The 15,049-nt window shown below is 44.2% G+C and overlaps 1 protein-coding gene across 11 annotated transcripts in view; it reads left to right on the top strand.

Annotated features, from left to right (window-relative positions):
* Window positions 1–8,774, top strand: part of LOC117430585 (kelch-like protein 13) — an 89,930-nt gene extending 81,156 nt beyond the window's left edge. For all 11 annotated transcript variants that reach the window (XM_034050773.3, XM_034050775.3, XM_034050767.3 and 8 more), the window contains 2 exons: window positions 5,734–5,847; window positions 7,680–8,774. In XM_034050773.3, the coding sequence (XP_033906664.1) occupies window positions 5,734–5,847; window positions 7,680–8,167 (602 nt within the window). In that variant the 3' untranslated portion in view covers window positions 8,168–8,774. The remainder of the gene's footprint in view (window positions 1–5,733; window positions 5,848–7,679) is intronic.
* Window positions 8,775–15,049: the final 6,275 nt, after the last annotated feature.

The following is a 15,049-nucleotide window of genomic DNA, read 5'->3' on the forward strand; positions in this document are numbered from 1 at the left end:
CCTAACCACTTCTGTCCACACTACTGCTGGAAATAGATTACCAGGCTCCAGACACATCCCATTGGCCCTCAGCCACACACCAGGACCAATGGGCACAGACTGACAACAACCAATGAGGATGCACAGATAACAACCAATGCGAACAGACCAGGGCAGACAAACAAACAGCGGGTCACATGGTACGGGAATACACAAAGGCAAAGGCAAACAAGCAATGGTGGAATTCAGCGGGGAGGGAATAACACACACAGCATGCAAACACAAACAGACAGCAGGAAATACGGTACATAAACACAAAAGCACGCTACATTGCCCCCACCTTAGTCTCTTTTTGTCCCCAAAAAGTCAGCTGGGCGCAATGCAACTCATGGCTGCCATTGGCCACCTCCCCCCTTAAAACACAACCCCTCTCCCCTCATGTCTGGTTTTCTCCCTCCGGATCCTGACTGGTAAGTTGGCAGCCAGTGTTGTAATGGAGGCGGTGATGCCGGCGGTGGTGCGGTGCACGCCAGCAGTGGTGATGCCGGCGGTGGCGCGGTGCACGCCAGCAGTGGTGATGCCAGCAGTGGCGATGCCGGCGGTGGCGCGGTGCACGCCAGCAGTGGCGATGCCAGCAGTGGCGATGCCGGCGGTGGCGCGGTGCACTCTAGCAATGGCAATTGCTGGCACTAGCGACGGTGGCAGTTGGCAGTCAGGCAGTGGTACTGGCAGCGGCAAGGCTTACCTCGGGGAACTCCAGTGCATGTGGTGGGCAGTCAGGCGGAAGATGCCGGCGGTGGCAGTCAGGCGATGGCACTGGCAGTGGCAAGGCTGACCTCGGCGCGGGGCACTCTGGTGCTTGCGGAGGGCCGTCAGGCAGCAGTGCTGGGCCCTCAGGCCGTGGCGGTGGTGGCGGTGGTACTGGCAGCTGTTGTCGCTCCCACTCTCCACTGGTGCCCTGCTATTGGCTTGCACCCTTTGGAGGAGCCCTTGGAAGGGCTGGCCTTTGCAGGGGGAGAGGGGGTGGTACTGGCGGCTATCGCTGCACCCGCTCTCCGATGGTGCTCCGCTCCCAGCTCGTGTCTGTTGCAGAAGCCCTTAAAAGGGCTGGCCTTTGCAGGGGGAGAGGGGGTGGTACTGGCAGTACTGGGCCCCCAATGCAAGGCCTCCACAATGCCCAGGTAGTAGCAGTGGAGCAGCAGTGTGGAGTAGTGGTTAGGGCTCTAGACTCTTGACCAGAGTCGTGGGTTCAGTCCAAGGTGGGAGACACTGCTGCTGTACCCTTGATCAAGGTACTTTACCAAGATTGCTCCAGTAAAAACCCAATTGTATAAATCGGTAATTTGTATGTAAAAATAATGTGATATCTTGTAACAATTGTAAGTCGCCCTGGATAAGGGCGTCTGCTAAGAAATAAATAATAATAACAGTAGTCCCAGCAGCCCCCCTGCCATGTAGCTGGCAGGGGTGTGGGGTATTTCAGCGGTGGCAGCACTTCCTGTTAAGAATTGGTATAAAATACAGAAATAATTTAGTGAATATGCTTCTGTTTTGCTACAGTATATCCTAAAATGAAGGTGTAGTAGATTGAGATCTGAATAAGATTCAGATGCATTTAGTGTTTTCAGTGATGCTACTAGGGGGTTAGCTTGAAGCTCTATATGCTCATCAGAGTTCAATATTAATTGATTTGTTTATTTGTTTTGTCGTGAATGGGTATTCCAATTACAGTTATGCTGAATTCTGCTGTACACATGCGCTTCACTTTTTGGAAATCGTAGAGTAAATGTACGAGGGTTGTTGCTTGGAGTCTTAAGAACATTTGAAACATCGGTTCTTGTTGAGTTCCTAGTAGCTCATTGATCTCATTCGGTTTGTAAGGAGTCATGCATGTCTATTGTAGACTTTACAAAGTTGCATTTTCATCTAGAGTTGCAACAAACAGATTATTTGATTATTCAGATGAAGCTATCCACAGGTGGCGGTCATCGCTGTTGATTGGGCTAATTTACAATTCAAAGTGAATTAACTGAAGAAACCGCTGTTTGAGTTTGTGGCTTGTTGTTCTCTAGTCCAGGGATCTCCAGCCCTGGTCCTGGAGAGCCCCTATCCAGGTCCAGGGATCTCCAGCCCTGGTCCTGGAGAGCCCCTATCCAGCTGGTTTTCTAGGTGTTTTTACATCATCAGAGCTAAACATCTGGAACACCTGTTAATCTGGACTAATTAAGCCAATAATGAGTGCAATGAAGTAACCGAGAGCTCGGTTGAAATGAAAACCAGCAGACCCAGTAGCTCTCCAGGACCGACGTTGGAGACCCCTGCTCTAGTTTAAGAAAAGCAGCAATCATCACAAATCCAAGGAGCTGTTTATTCACTTGTTTCACATTGAATGGTAAATTACCCCAATCAACACCAGTGACCCCCACCTGATTGTCAGCACCTGATTTCTGTGGACAGCTCTATCCAATTCATTGAAGAATTGGTTTGTGGCGCACTGTTTTCAACAGAGTAGTAGCCTATACTTTTAAATCTATCTTGTTCTTATCCTTTGGAGTGTGCCGCAGTCTTGTACTTCTGTTCAAATCCGACAGCAGTACATTCCTGGACTCACACCTGGGGATCTCTGGCACTGCTCTGGCCTGGTTCTCCTCCTACCTCTCCAACCGCACTTACCAGGTAACCTGGCGTGGAGCAACCGCCACACCTCACCCTCTCTTAACAGGAGTCCCCCAAGGGTCAGTCTTGGGTCCTCTCCTGTTCTCTCTCTCTTTCTCTACACCCGCTCCCTGGGCCCCCTCATCGCATCCTATGGTTTCTCATACCATTTCTATGCTGATGATGCTCAGATTTTCCTCTCCTTCCCCACCTCTGACTCCACCATCTCCTCCCGTATCTCTACCTGTCTGTCTGCTATTTCCTCCTGGATGCACTTGCATCACCTCAAACTCAACCTCTCTAAATCTGACCTCCTTTTCTTTCCCTCCTACTCCCCCTCCTCTGATCTCTCTATCTCTGTTCCTCTGGAATCTACCACACTCTCTCCCTCTTCCTCCGCTAAGAACCTCGGAGTCACCCTGGACCCCTGCCTCTCTTATTCCCAGCACATCTCCACTCTGGCACGCACTTGCCGATTCTTCCTGAGCAACATCCGAAGAATCCGACCCTTCTTCACCAACTACGCTACCCAGCTCCTGGTCCAGGCCCTGGTACTCTCCCGCCTAGACTACTGCAACTCCCTCCTGGCTGGCCTCCCTGCGTCCGCCACCTGTCCGCTCCAGCTCATCCAGAACTCTGCTGCCCGCCTGGTGTTCTCTCTGCCTCGCTTCACCCACGCTACTCCACTACTCCGCTCACTCCACTGGCTCCCGATCACCGCTCGCATCCAGTTCAAGACTCTTGTACTAGCCTACAGATGCCTTGACCAGACTGCACCCAGCTACCTCCAGACCCTCATCTCTCCCTACACCCCCACTCGACCTCTCCGCTAAGTCTTCTAGTGCAGGCGGGCTCTACCTCCGCTACGCTCCCCTGCCCCCAGAGCCCGCTCCTTCTCCACCCGTGCTCCGCAGTGGTGGAATGACCTTCCTACAGATGTCAGGACTGCCCAGTCCCTGACCACATTCCGGCGCCTCCTTAAGACTCACCTCTTCAAACAGCACCTGTAGAACTCCTCTGTTTGTATCCTGGACACTATCACCCTTCATTTAAATGTGCTTTAATTTGCTCTTATCTGCCCCCTATTTTACTGGCTTTAATCCTGTACTTCAGAATACTGTGATCTGCCAAGTGTTTAACCTGTAGTATTTTGTATTTAATCATATCCTGATGTAACTATCACTATTATCTGCTGTATTATTGAGTTGTGGTTTGTCACACTTGTACTTTGCTTGAACAAAAGTTATTGTATTTCTTGCTCTTATTGTATTACTTGTATTGTAACACTTGAAATGTATTTGCTTACGATTGTAAGTCACCCTGGATAAGGGTGTCTGCTAAGAAATAAATAATAATAATCACACGCCAACCTTATGTAATATTTCTATTAAAATGATGATGACCTTATTGGTCTAGTGGCAGCGGATACTGTACACTGGGTGATTTGACCATAGGGATGAATTTGGGTTCCTCTGCTTTCCTGTATTCATCTCTATTGGGAATGACATCAGGGCTCTGGACTCTTGACCGGTGGGTCGTGGGTTCAGTCCCAGGTGGGGGACACTGCTGCTGTACCCTTGAGCAAGGTACTTTACCTAGATTGCTCCAGTAAAACTCAACTGTATAAATGTATAAAAATAATGTGATATCTTGTAACAATTGTAAGTCGCCCTGGATAAGGGCGTCTGCTAAGAAATAAATAATAATAATAATAATAATAATAATAATAATACTTGAATACAAGATGTGCTTTCTCCAGGCTGATTCTTACATCCATTAATCATGTACAATTCAACAATTAACCACAATGATTATTGAATGGGATGGTCTTTGGAATTATTGATTTTATTTTGTACAAAGCCTCCCTTTACACTTTAGACAGAGTCTACTGTACAGCTTTATGATTACACTTTATTACATTATTAAACAATGCGCGACCAACCATGTGATAGCCTTTCATTTCATTCACAGCCACCTTCTCAAAGTGGGATGCATGTATTAGGTAGGATGCACAGGGTATATAAAACATGGGACATTGTAAGTAGGGAGTATGGCATTTAGAGGCCTCTGTGACAAATTCATAAAAAATACCTTTGTTTTATGAATTCCTTGTTGCAGGTTTGTACATTGCATAGTTTTATTATTTATAAACCAGTGTATTTGAGAATTCTAATCTGTGAATTTCCTGTTCTGTTTTGCTCGTCTACCAGTGCTTCATGAGTAAATCCAGCTAGTCTCTGGAAAGTTAACACAATAGGGATATGGCATCTACCCATCTCTAGACACCCCAATTGTAGTACTGTATATTGCCATATAACTCGGGCAGAGCTGTAAACAAACATACAATACAAAGTATGTGTCTATCTATTCATTCATTTATCTTGAGTAATTTCATAATATTCCTAATCCACTGATAAAATCTCACCGTGTTGCCAATGTTGCATGTATTGTGTACCACGCTGGTAGTGTTATGTGAGGACATGTCCCTGAACATCAACACGCCCTGCCCTGCCCTGCCCTGCTCTGCTCCCTGCCCTACCCTACCCTGCCCTGCTGTGCTCTGCTGCCTGCCCTGCTCTGCTCTTCTCTGCTCCCTGCCGTGCCCTGGTCTGCTCCATGCTGTGTCCTGCTCTGCTCCCTTCCGTGCCGTGCCCTGCTCTGCTCCCTGCCTTGCCCTGCTCTGCTCTGCTCTGCTCCCTGCCCTGCTCTGCTCTTCTCCCTGCCCTGCTCTTTCCTGCCCTGCTCTGCCCTCTGCCCTGCTGTGCTCTGCTCCCTGCCCTGCTGTGCTCTGCCCCTGCCCTGCTCTGCTCTGCTCTGCTCCCTGTCCTGCCCTGCTCTTCTCCCTGCTCTGCTCCCTGCCCTGCTCTACTCCCTGCCCTGCTCTGCTCTGCCCCTGCCCTGCTCTGCTCCCTGCCCTGCTCTATCCTGCCCTGCTGTGCTGTGCTCTGCCCTGCTCCCTGCCCTGCTGTGCGCCCTGCTCTACTCCCTGCCCTGCCCTGCTGTGCTCTGCACCCTGCCCTGCCCTCCCCTGCCCTGTCCTGCTCTGCTCCTTGCTGTGTCCTGCCCTGCTGTTCACACTGTTATTTCTTGTTTAAACAGCCACAGTCGAATGCTACAACCCAAGAACAAATGAATGGACGTACGTTGCAAAAATGAACGAACCTCACTACGGACATGCTGGGACAGTCTATGTTGGCTTCATGTATATTTCAGGTCTGTATGTGGATTTGTTTACTTTTCATGTCCCAGGTTTGATTTAAAGGTTTTAAACAAACAAGAGAGAGTACACCTAAAACACATGTTTTCTTGTATAATTCTGAGTGTTATGATGGAGTATTATAAGGACTTTCTGCTCACTTCATTTAATCCATTGAGGCATCCTTCTTGTGTAACAGGGGTGTTGATGAACTTTTAGGTTCAAATTACTGTGTCCTTCTGTACAGCGAATCATTGACAACCAGGGGATGCAAGCATGCAAAACTGAAGACCTGATGTGATTTGCGCTCGGTTAGCGTTTTGGACAAAATACTTGGTGCTTACAGTAGCCGCCTTACATTACTCACAGGGTCCACCATACAATCTAATTAAAAAAGGTAATTCATTATCGATAAGATATTTTCTGAAGATTGTGGTTTAGTTGATCTGCAGAATTATTAAAAAAAAAAAAAAAAGAATTCCTGACAGTCAATATCTTGCACTTTAGAGTACCACCTTTCTCATTCAAGGTTGTTTCTTACTAGCTTTGTCCCCTTACTGGTTTGTTTCCAAAACCTTTCCTTTAGGCAGTAGTTGTCTATAATGTGGCAGTAGCACTGCACCTAGAACAGTGTGAGAGAGAATATAGAGTCCAGTCCTTGATATGAACAGGCTCTCTGAAATCTCCTGTATATTGTCCATCGCTGGCATTGCACAATCCTCCTCCTCATGCACTTTATATGTAGCAATCTCAATCAAACGTACTTCAGCATACAGATACAGTATGAGATCAGTACACAATAGATTATTTATTGAATACTGAACTAGCTGCCTTGTGCCAGAATAGCAGTGTTGCACAAATGAGCTGTATGCGGAGCACCCAGTGAATGCTGTACACTAGGGAGGGCATGGCCGTCCTCGATGAAAGTAATGGAGAGAGTGGTTGGACAGGAGCACTCTATAGGATATGGTGTGTTTTATTAGATTGTTTGCTAGGCCACTTGGGCTGTACTGTATATTGCTAGTTTCAATGGTACTGTATAAACCATTAGGACTGTGTCATAATCATCTGTGCATACTGTTAATCTATTACTGTAGATACGGCTCATTGCAGTTCATTATTAAAATAGTGAGCTATAGGATATACATTACTGTTAGACTTCTGATCACAGGAAACAACTAGTGCAGTATTTCAATCCATTGATGAGCAGGGATTCTATGATGTCTGTGAAGGTTATATAATATAACTATTCTCACACACACACACAGTATCTTATATTAGTTAGCAGCTTTTTTCAAGTAGTTCCATAATTAAACTGTGTCTAAGGTTTGCTTGCATATCTACGTATCAATTCAATTTCTGTAACAGCCTGACAGTACTGAGACTGCAGGCCAAAAAATGAATTTATAGAAAATAAACAAGCTTGGGATTCAGTATGTGTTAATGAAGCAAGCCAGGCTGTCAGCCCTGCCCCTTGTTGAGAGAACTCTGAGCATGCTTGAGATTGCAGGACTCCAGAAATAGAATTGAGCCCCCCTGTGGACTCTCTTAATCTGTTACTGTGCTTGAAGCTGGGCTTTTATTATTCCATTTCAATGTGTTTACATGACTATATTTACTGGTATAGTTGTCCTATCGTTTACTCGTAGCTTGTATTTCCCAAATCTTTACAAGCTATTTAGGAGATGCAAATACTGAGCACAGTCTGCTCATTGGTACACAACAGGCAGGCTAGGATAGTGTACAGTGAAGACTGATTGCCTCTTGAATTTCCAAATGAAATATATTTGTTTTGTTTGTTGTGTGAAACAGGAATTCAGTATTACTAATTGATCTTTCTTTCTTTTAGGAGGAATCACTCACGACACTTTCCAGAAAGAACTCATGTGCTTTGACCCCGATACAGACAAATGGACTCAAAAAGCCCCTATGACCACGGTCAGAGGTCTGCACTGTATGTGCACTGTCGGAGATAGGCTTTACGTCATTGGCGGAAATCACTTCAGAGGAACCAGCGATTACGACGATGTTCTGAGTTGTGAATATTACTCCCCCTCCCTAGACCAGTGGACTCCCATTGCAGCCATGCTGCGTGGGCAAAGTGACGTTGGCGTGGCCGTGTTTGAAAACAAAATCTATGTTGTGGGCGGCTATTCTTGGAACAACCGCTGTATGGTGGAAATAGTCCAAAAATATGATCCTGAGAAGGATGAGTGGCATAAAGTGTTTGACCTCCCCGAATCACTAGGGGGCATCCGAGCCTGCACCCTCACTGTCTTTCCACCAGAGGACGATACAGGGTCGCCTTCCAGAGAGTCTCCCCTCTCTGCACCCTAATTGCCATTGACTTGGACCTTGAACAAACTGTTTGCACTGCAGTACTGCATTTTGGACTTTAATAGACCTGTTCAGTAGCATTTCGTCCAGCCAGCGACCCACAGAAGTGCATCGGGTCTCCTGCGACTAGACTACTGTACTTGCACAGGGCTGTCAGGCTGGCCTTCAGTTTACCCAGCAGATTACAGAAAAGCATACCTGTAAACCTCTCTGGCAATTTGTAAAACACTCTTAAAAGGAATGGAAAAAAAATAAATAAAAACGTATTCTGGTTTGCAACCAAAGTACATTTTAATGTCGCATATTGAGTTTTGGCAAAAGAAAAATGTAACTAATGCCATAAAAGAGCGAAGTGGTAATTTAACTTTTGTCTATTTTGTTGAAGTTTAATGAAGCAAGGTCCTTGAGGTTTGTTTGGGTGGAGTTTGATATTGTGGGTTCTGCTCTTCACTTCTCTATCTAATTGAAGTAGGTGGCTGCCCTGTTTGGGGATGAAACACTGTAACAAACTTTACCCCTCAATCACTTCACATATTTCTGCCAATGCTTTTAACCATTAACAAAATGGTGTTTTCTATATTTAATAAAAAATATAAAGAAAAGCAAATTGTTTTGCAGATTTATAAATGAATGCAATTTCAGATTTTTCTGGTAGGGTGGCACAGCGGATTGGCTGCAAGGTTAGAAAATACTTCTGAGTGGCTCATCAAACTCCAGGCCAGACAAAAAGCAATCCCGCCTCCTTGGCATCTGATGCCTAGTTGGAAATCCGTTCTGTGTCTAGCTGCTGCACTACAATGTAGGCAAGTACAGGCATGGGGACACACATAGCTATGAAGTGCTCCCTCCAGGACAGGTCGAGACTGGAATTGTGCAGGTATAGAAATCCCTTTCTCAGGTATCCAGAGCCATCAACTGCCTGCCACTCATTCAAATCACACATCTCTGCAGTATGTAGAGCTTATTTTCATTCATTTTGCAATTGGAATCTTGGATGTGAGCGGCACTGGCTGGCCTTGATAAGCACATTGACCACATTACAGTACAAGCAACCTGGTGGATATGATTATGCCACATGAGGCACCACGCTATCGCTGTGTCGGGGTGCAACCCGGTCCCTCGTTCGACTCTCTGCCACATGAGGCACCACGCTGTACGCCGTGGTCAGGGTGAAACCCGGTCCCTCGTTCGACTCTCTGCCACATGAGGCACCACGCTGTACGCCGTGGTCATTGTGAAACCCGGTCCCTCGTTCGACTCTCTGCCACATGAGGCACCACGCTGTACACCGTGGTCAGGGTGAAACCCGGTCCCTCGTTCGACTCTCTGCCACATGAGGCACCACGCTGTACACCGTGGTCAGGGTGAAACCCGGTCCCTCGTTCGACTCTCTGCCACATGAGGCACCACGCTGTACGCTGTGTCGTGGTGCAACCCGGTCCCTCATTTGACTCTATGCCACATGAGGCACCACGCTGTAGCTGTGTCCGGGTGCAACCCGGTCCCTCGTTCGATTCTCTGCCACATGAGGCACCACGCTGTACGCCGTGGTCAGGGTACAACCTGGTCCCTTGTTTGACTCTCTGCCACATGAGGCACCACGCTGTACGCCGTGGTCAGGGTACAACCTGGTCCCTTGTTTGACTCTCTGCCACATGAGGCACCACGCTGTACGCCGTGGTCAGGGTACAACCTGGTCCCTAGTTTGACTCTCTGCCACATGAGGCTCCACGCTGTACGCTGTGTCCGGGGTACAACCCGGTCCCTCGTTTGACTCTCTGCCACATGAGGCACCACTATTTTCATACAATGTAGTGTACCCAAGTACACATACTCACTTTCTTAAAACTAAACATTGTTAAACAAAATACTTCAGACTGCTGTTGAACTTTTTTTTTTTTTTTTTTCTACAAACTGTAGCTAAAACGAGAGATGTATCTGTTTTGTAGTCCGGTGCCTGCCTGTGTGATTTGACTTTTCAATTCAGGCAGTGCTCTGTAGGCTACTCAGAAACAACCAATTTAAACGTCTCGTTCTTATTATTGAAGAATATATATAGATAGATAGAGACACACACACACACAGTTGTAGTCAAAAGTTTACATACCCCAATGGAAATTTATAATTTCTAGAAATTTCTCAAACAAATAAGTATAGGACAAATCTTTTGTAGCAAAAGTTTTGCTTTTGTGGGTGAGGAAAAAAAGTTACAAGAAATTAGATTTTATTTCAGCAGTTTTTCTGCAAAACTCCAAAAATGCTAATTCAAAAGTATTCATACCCTTTGATGCTCTGATAGAATTTGATGCTCTGATAGAATCGCCACTCTTAGGAAAACGTCACACGAACAATCACAAAGTTTACAAAACGACTTTTGAATGATGGATATGAGTTCTTGTCAAAGGTTTTATGGAGTGATGAAACAAAAATAGTGGTTGGGGCTCTGGACTCTTGACCCAAGGGTCGTGGGTTCAATCCCAGGTGGGGGGACACTGCTGCTGTACCCTTGAGCAAGGTACTTTACCTAGATTGCTCCAGTAAAAACCCAACTGTATAAATGGGTAATTGTATGTAAAAAAAAAATAAAAAAAAATAATGTGTAAAAAAGAATGTAATTGTATGTAAAAATAATGTGATTTCTTGTTACAATTGTAAGTCGCCCTGGATAAGGGCGTCTGCTAAGAAATAAATAATAATAAGTTTGAAGAAAGTCTGGTGAGGCGTGCAAAGAAAATAACACCATACTTACTGTCAGCATGGAAGTGGTAATATCCTTCTACAAAGGATATCTGCTACAAAACTTGGTTTAAAGCGCAACTGGACGTTCCAACACGACAACGATCTAAAGCACACATTAAAATCTACTTCAGAATGGTTAAAGAAGAATACAATTAAGGTTCTGGAATGACCTAGTCAAAGTCCCGATCTAAATCCAATTGAGAATCTTTGGTATGAGTCCTCGGAATTTGAATGAACTATAACAATTTTGCTTGAAGGCTGGTCAAAAATCACTAAATAATAATGCCAAAAGCTGACAAATATCCTAATCATTTAAAATAGGTTATTATTGCTAAAGGTGTCTCAACTAGCTATTAATTTCATTTTCCTTGTCGGGGTATGAATTAGCATTTTTGGAATTTTGCAAAATAATTGCTGAATAAATAATTGCAGATATCTATTTCTTGTAACTTTTTTTTTTTCTCATCCACAAAAGCAAAACTTTTCCTACAAAAGATTTTTCCTATAATTATTTGTTTTCGAGAAATTTCTAGAAATTATACATTTCCATTGGGGTATGTAAACTTTTGACTGTGTGTGTCATATATATATATATATATATATATATAATATATATATATATAAATTTCATTTTGAACACGGTAATAAAACAGTTATTTGACATGCTGATTTTGAATATTTATGTACATTTACGCTGGACACACACAGAGAAATAGGAACACAGTTTATTTCAGACCCCGTCTGTTTCACTGCACAGCCGGTGCGAAAGCCTGCATCATACAGTATTCTAAAAAATAAAAGAAAGAATGTTACGTTGGTGTGAAAGGACCTTTAAGTTTTGTACTCTAAAGTAACATTTAACTTGCCAGCAGTCAAAAGCAGTAGTCTTTATATTATTAGTTTTGGTGTACTATTTAAAAGCTCTTGTGTATGTTGATGTAGCTAAACCTACTAGCTGATACCACAGGGATCAGTATTAGGTCCTTTGCTATTCCTAATCTACATTAATGATTTAGATTCTGGTATAGTAAGCAAACTCGTTAAATTTGCAGATGACACAAAAATAGGAGTGGCAAACACTGTTGCAGCAGCAAAGGTCATTCAAAATGATCTAGACAGCATTCAGAACTGGACAGACACATGGCAAATGACATTTAATAGAGAAAAGTGTAACATGCAGGCAATAAAAATGTGCATTATAAATATCATATGGGAGATACTGAAATTGAAGAAGGGAACTATGAAAAAGACCTAGGAGTTTATGTTTCTTCTTCTAGACAATGTGGGGAAGCTATAAAAAAGGCCAACAAGATGCTCGGATATATTGTGAGGAGTGCTGAATTTAAATCAAGGGAAGTAATGTTAAAACTTTACAATGCATTAGTAAGACCTCACCTAGAATATTGTGTTCAGTTCTGGTTACCTCATTACAAAAAGGATATTGCTGCTCTAGAAAGAGTGCAAAGAAGAGCAACCAGAATTATTCCGGGTTTAAAAGGCATGTCATATGCAGACAGGCTAAAATAATTGAATCTATTCAGTCTTGAACAAAGAAGACTACGCGGCGATCTGATTCAAACATTCAAAATCCTAAAAGGTATAGACAATGTCGACCCAGGGGACTTTTTGGATCTGAAAAAAGAAACAAGGACCAGGGGTCACAAATGGAGATTAGATAAAGGGGCATTCAGAACAGAAAATAGGAGGCACTTTTTACACAGAGAATTGTGGGAGTCTGGAACCAACGCCCCAATAATGTTGTTGAAGCTGTCACCCTGGGATCCTTCAAGGAACTGCTTGATGAGATGCTGGGATCAATAAGCTACTAACAACCAAATGAGCAAGATGGGCCAAATGGCCTCCTCTCGTTTGTAAACTTGTTGTAAACTTGTTATGTTCTTATATAGTGTAACAGCATTGCCGATACGAGCCCCTGGTGGAGCAGGGTGGTGTGACAGAGAAAGAATGAATCTGGTTATAAATCTCCCTCCTGACCTGTGAAAGTGCGGAGTAAGGGGAACAGAGTACCCTGGACGGGATGGTCAGACCATTCATTCCAAGGGTTAGGTGGAAGTCAGTCATCTAGAAAGGTAGCGGAGCTACGGTACACCTAGTCATCGCCCCAGAAGGGAAGCGATGTGGCAACCGCGGATTGGATGAGAATCAGTTGTACTCACCAACCAATGGGGCGTGACTGACGGTACAAAAGGGGACATGGCTAGGTGATCTGTTTGTTATGGTTCAGTGCGAACCCGCGAAAGGAAAAACTGTAAACTAACCGTGAGTGTTTTGTTTGTTTGTCGTGTCTAATAATACTTGTTCTTGTTAGACGGCTAACACACTCCGGAGCTGTCGCTTAAGGCCAGCACCAAACCCGGACAACACTGCACAACTGTTCAGGAATAAATTGTTTATCACCACTTGCACTTTAGCACTCACTCTGGACTTGTGATCGTGTGAGTGTCTTGTGTGTGTTTAAAACTGTGTTTATTGTTTCGGGATTGAACCCCGTGGATTTAACCGAGCAATACACATCGTTGTGTATTGCCAGTTCTCATTATTATTTACTGTTGTCAAGTGACTTTTGATTACAATGAAAACAATCATTTCCCCAGTAACTATTGTTTGTCATTCTCTCTGCATCACCTCTATACCTGCGCACTGCAAACCACTTTGCCACAGGGGGATTGTCAGAACCAGTATGTTCCCTATCAAGTACGAAATGTAGCCATTACCTAATGGTGGTATTTAACCTAAAGACCCTTGAAACCTGAATAAGATATACAGACGTGCTCAAATTTGTTGGTACCCCTTCACAAAATATGAAGAATGCACAATTTTCTCTGAAATAACTTGAAACTGACAAAAGTAATTGGCATCCACCATTGTTTATTCCATATTTAATAGAAATCAGACTTTGCTTTTGATTTTTTATTCAACATAATATTGTAAATAATAAAACAAATGAAAATGGCATGGACAAAAATGACTTCTGCACCTGTTAACAGGTAGTTTGGCCCACTCTTCCTGAGCAAACTGCTCCAGCTGTCTCAGGTTTGATGGGTGCCTTCTCCAGACTGCAAGTTTCAGCTCTTTCCATAGATGTTCGATAGGATTCAGATCAGGACTCATAGAAGGCCACTTCAGAATAGTCCAGTGTTTTGTTCTTATCCATTCTTGGGTGCTTTTAGCTGTGTGTTTTGGGTCATTATCCTGTTGGAGGACCCATGACCTGCGACTGAGACAGAGCTTTCTGACACTGGGCAGTACGTTTCGCTCCAGAATGCCTTGATAGTCTTGAGATTTCATTGTGCCCTGCACAGATTCAATGCACCCTGTGCCAGGCGCAGCAAAGCAGCCCCAAAACATAACCGAGCCTCCTCCATGTTTCACTGTAGGTATGGTGTTCTTTTCTTTGAAAGCTTCATTTTTTTGTCTGTGAACATAGAGCTGATGTGACTTGCCAAAAAGCTCCAGTTTTGACTCATCTGTCCAAAGGACATTCTCCCAGAAGGATTGTGGCTTGTCAATATGCATTTTAGCAAATTCCAGTCTGGCTTTTTTATGTTTTTCTGTCAAAAGTGGAGTCCTCCTGGGGCCCACTTTCGCTCAAAAAGCGACGGATGGTGCGATCAGAAACTGACGTACCTTCACCTTGGAGTTCAGCTTGTATCTCTTTGGCAGTTATCCTTGGTTATTTTTCTACCATTCGCACTATCCTTCTGTTCAATCTGGGGTCGATTTTCCTCTTGCGGCCGCGCCCAGGGAGGTTGGCTATAGTTCCATGGACCTTACACTTCTTAATAATATTTGCAACTGTTGTCACAGGAACATCAAGCTGCTTGGAGATGGTCTTGTAGCCTTTACCTTGACCATGCTTGTCTATTATTTTCTTTCTGATCTCCTCAGACAACTCTCTCCTTTGCTTTCTCTGGTCCATGTTCAGTGTGGTGCACACAATGATACCAAACAGCACAGTGACTACTTTTCTCCATTTAAATAGGCTGAATGACTGATTACAAGATTGGAGACATGTGTGATACTAATTAAAGAAACTAATTAGTTTGAAATATCACTATAATCCAATTATTTATGATCTTTTCTAAGGGGTACCAACAAATGTGTCCAGGCCATTTTAGAATA

Source organism: Acipenser ruthenus, chromosome 26 (assembly GCF_902713425.1).
Source record: "Acipenser ruthenus chromosome 26, fAciRut3.2 maternal haplotype, whole genome shotgun sequence".
Classification (NCBI taxonomy): domain Eukaryota; kingdom Metazoa; phylum Chordata; class Actinopteri; order Acipenseriformes; family Acipenseridae; genus Acipenser; species Acipenser ruthenus.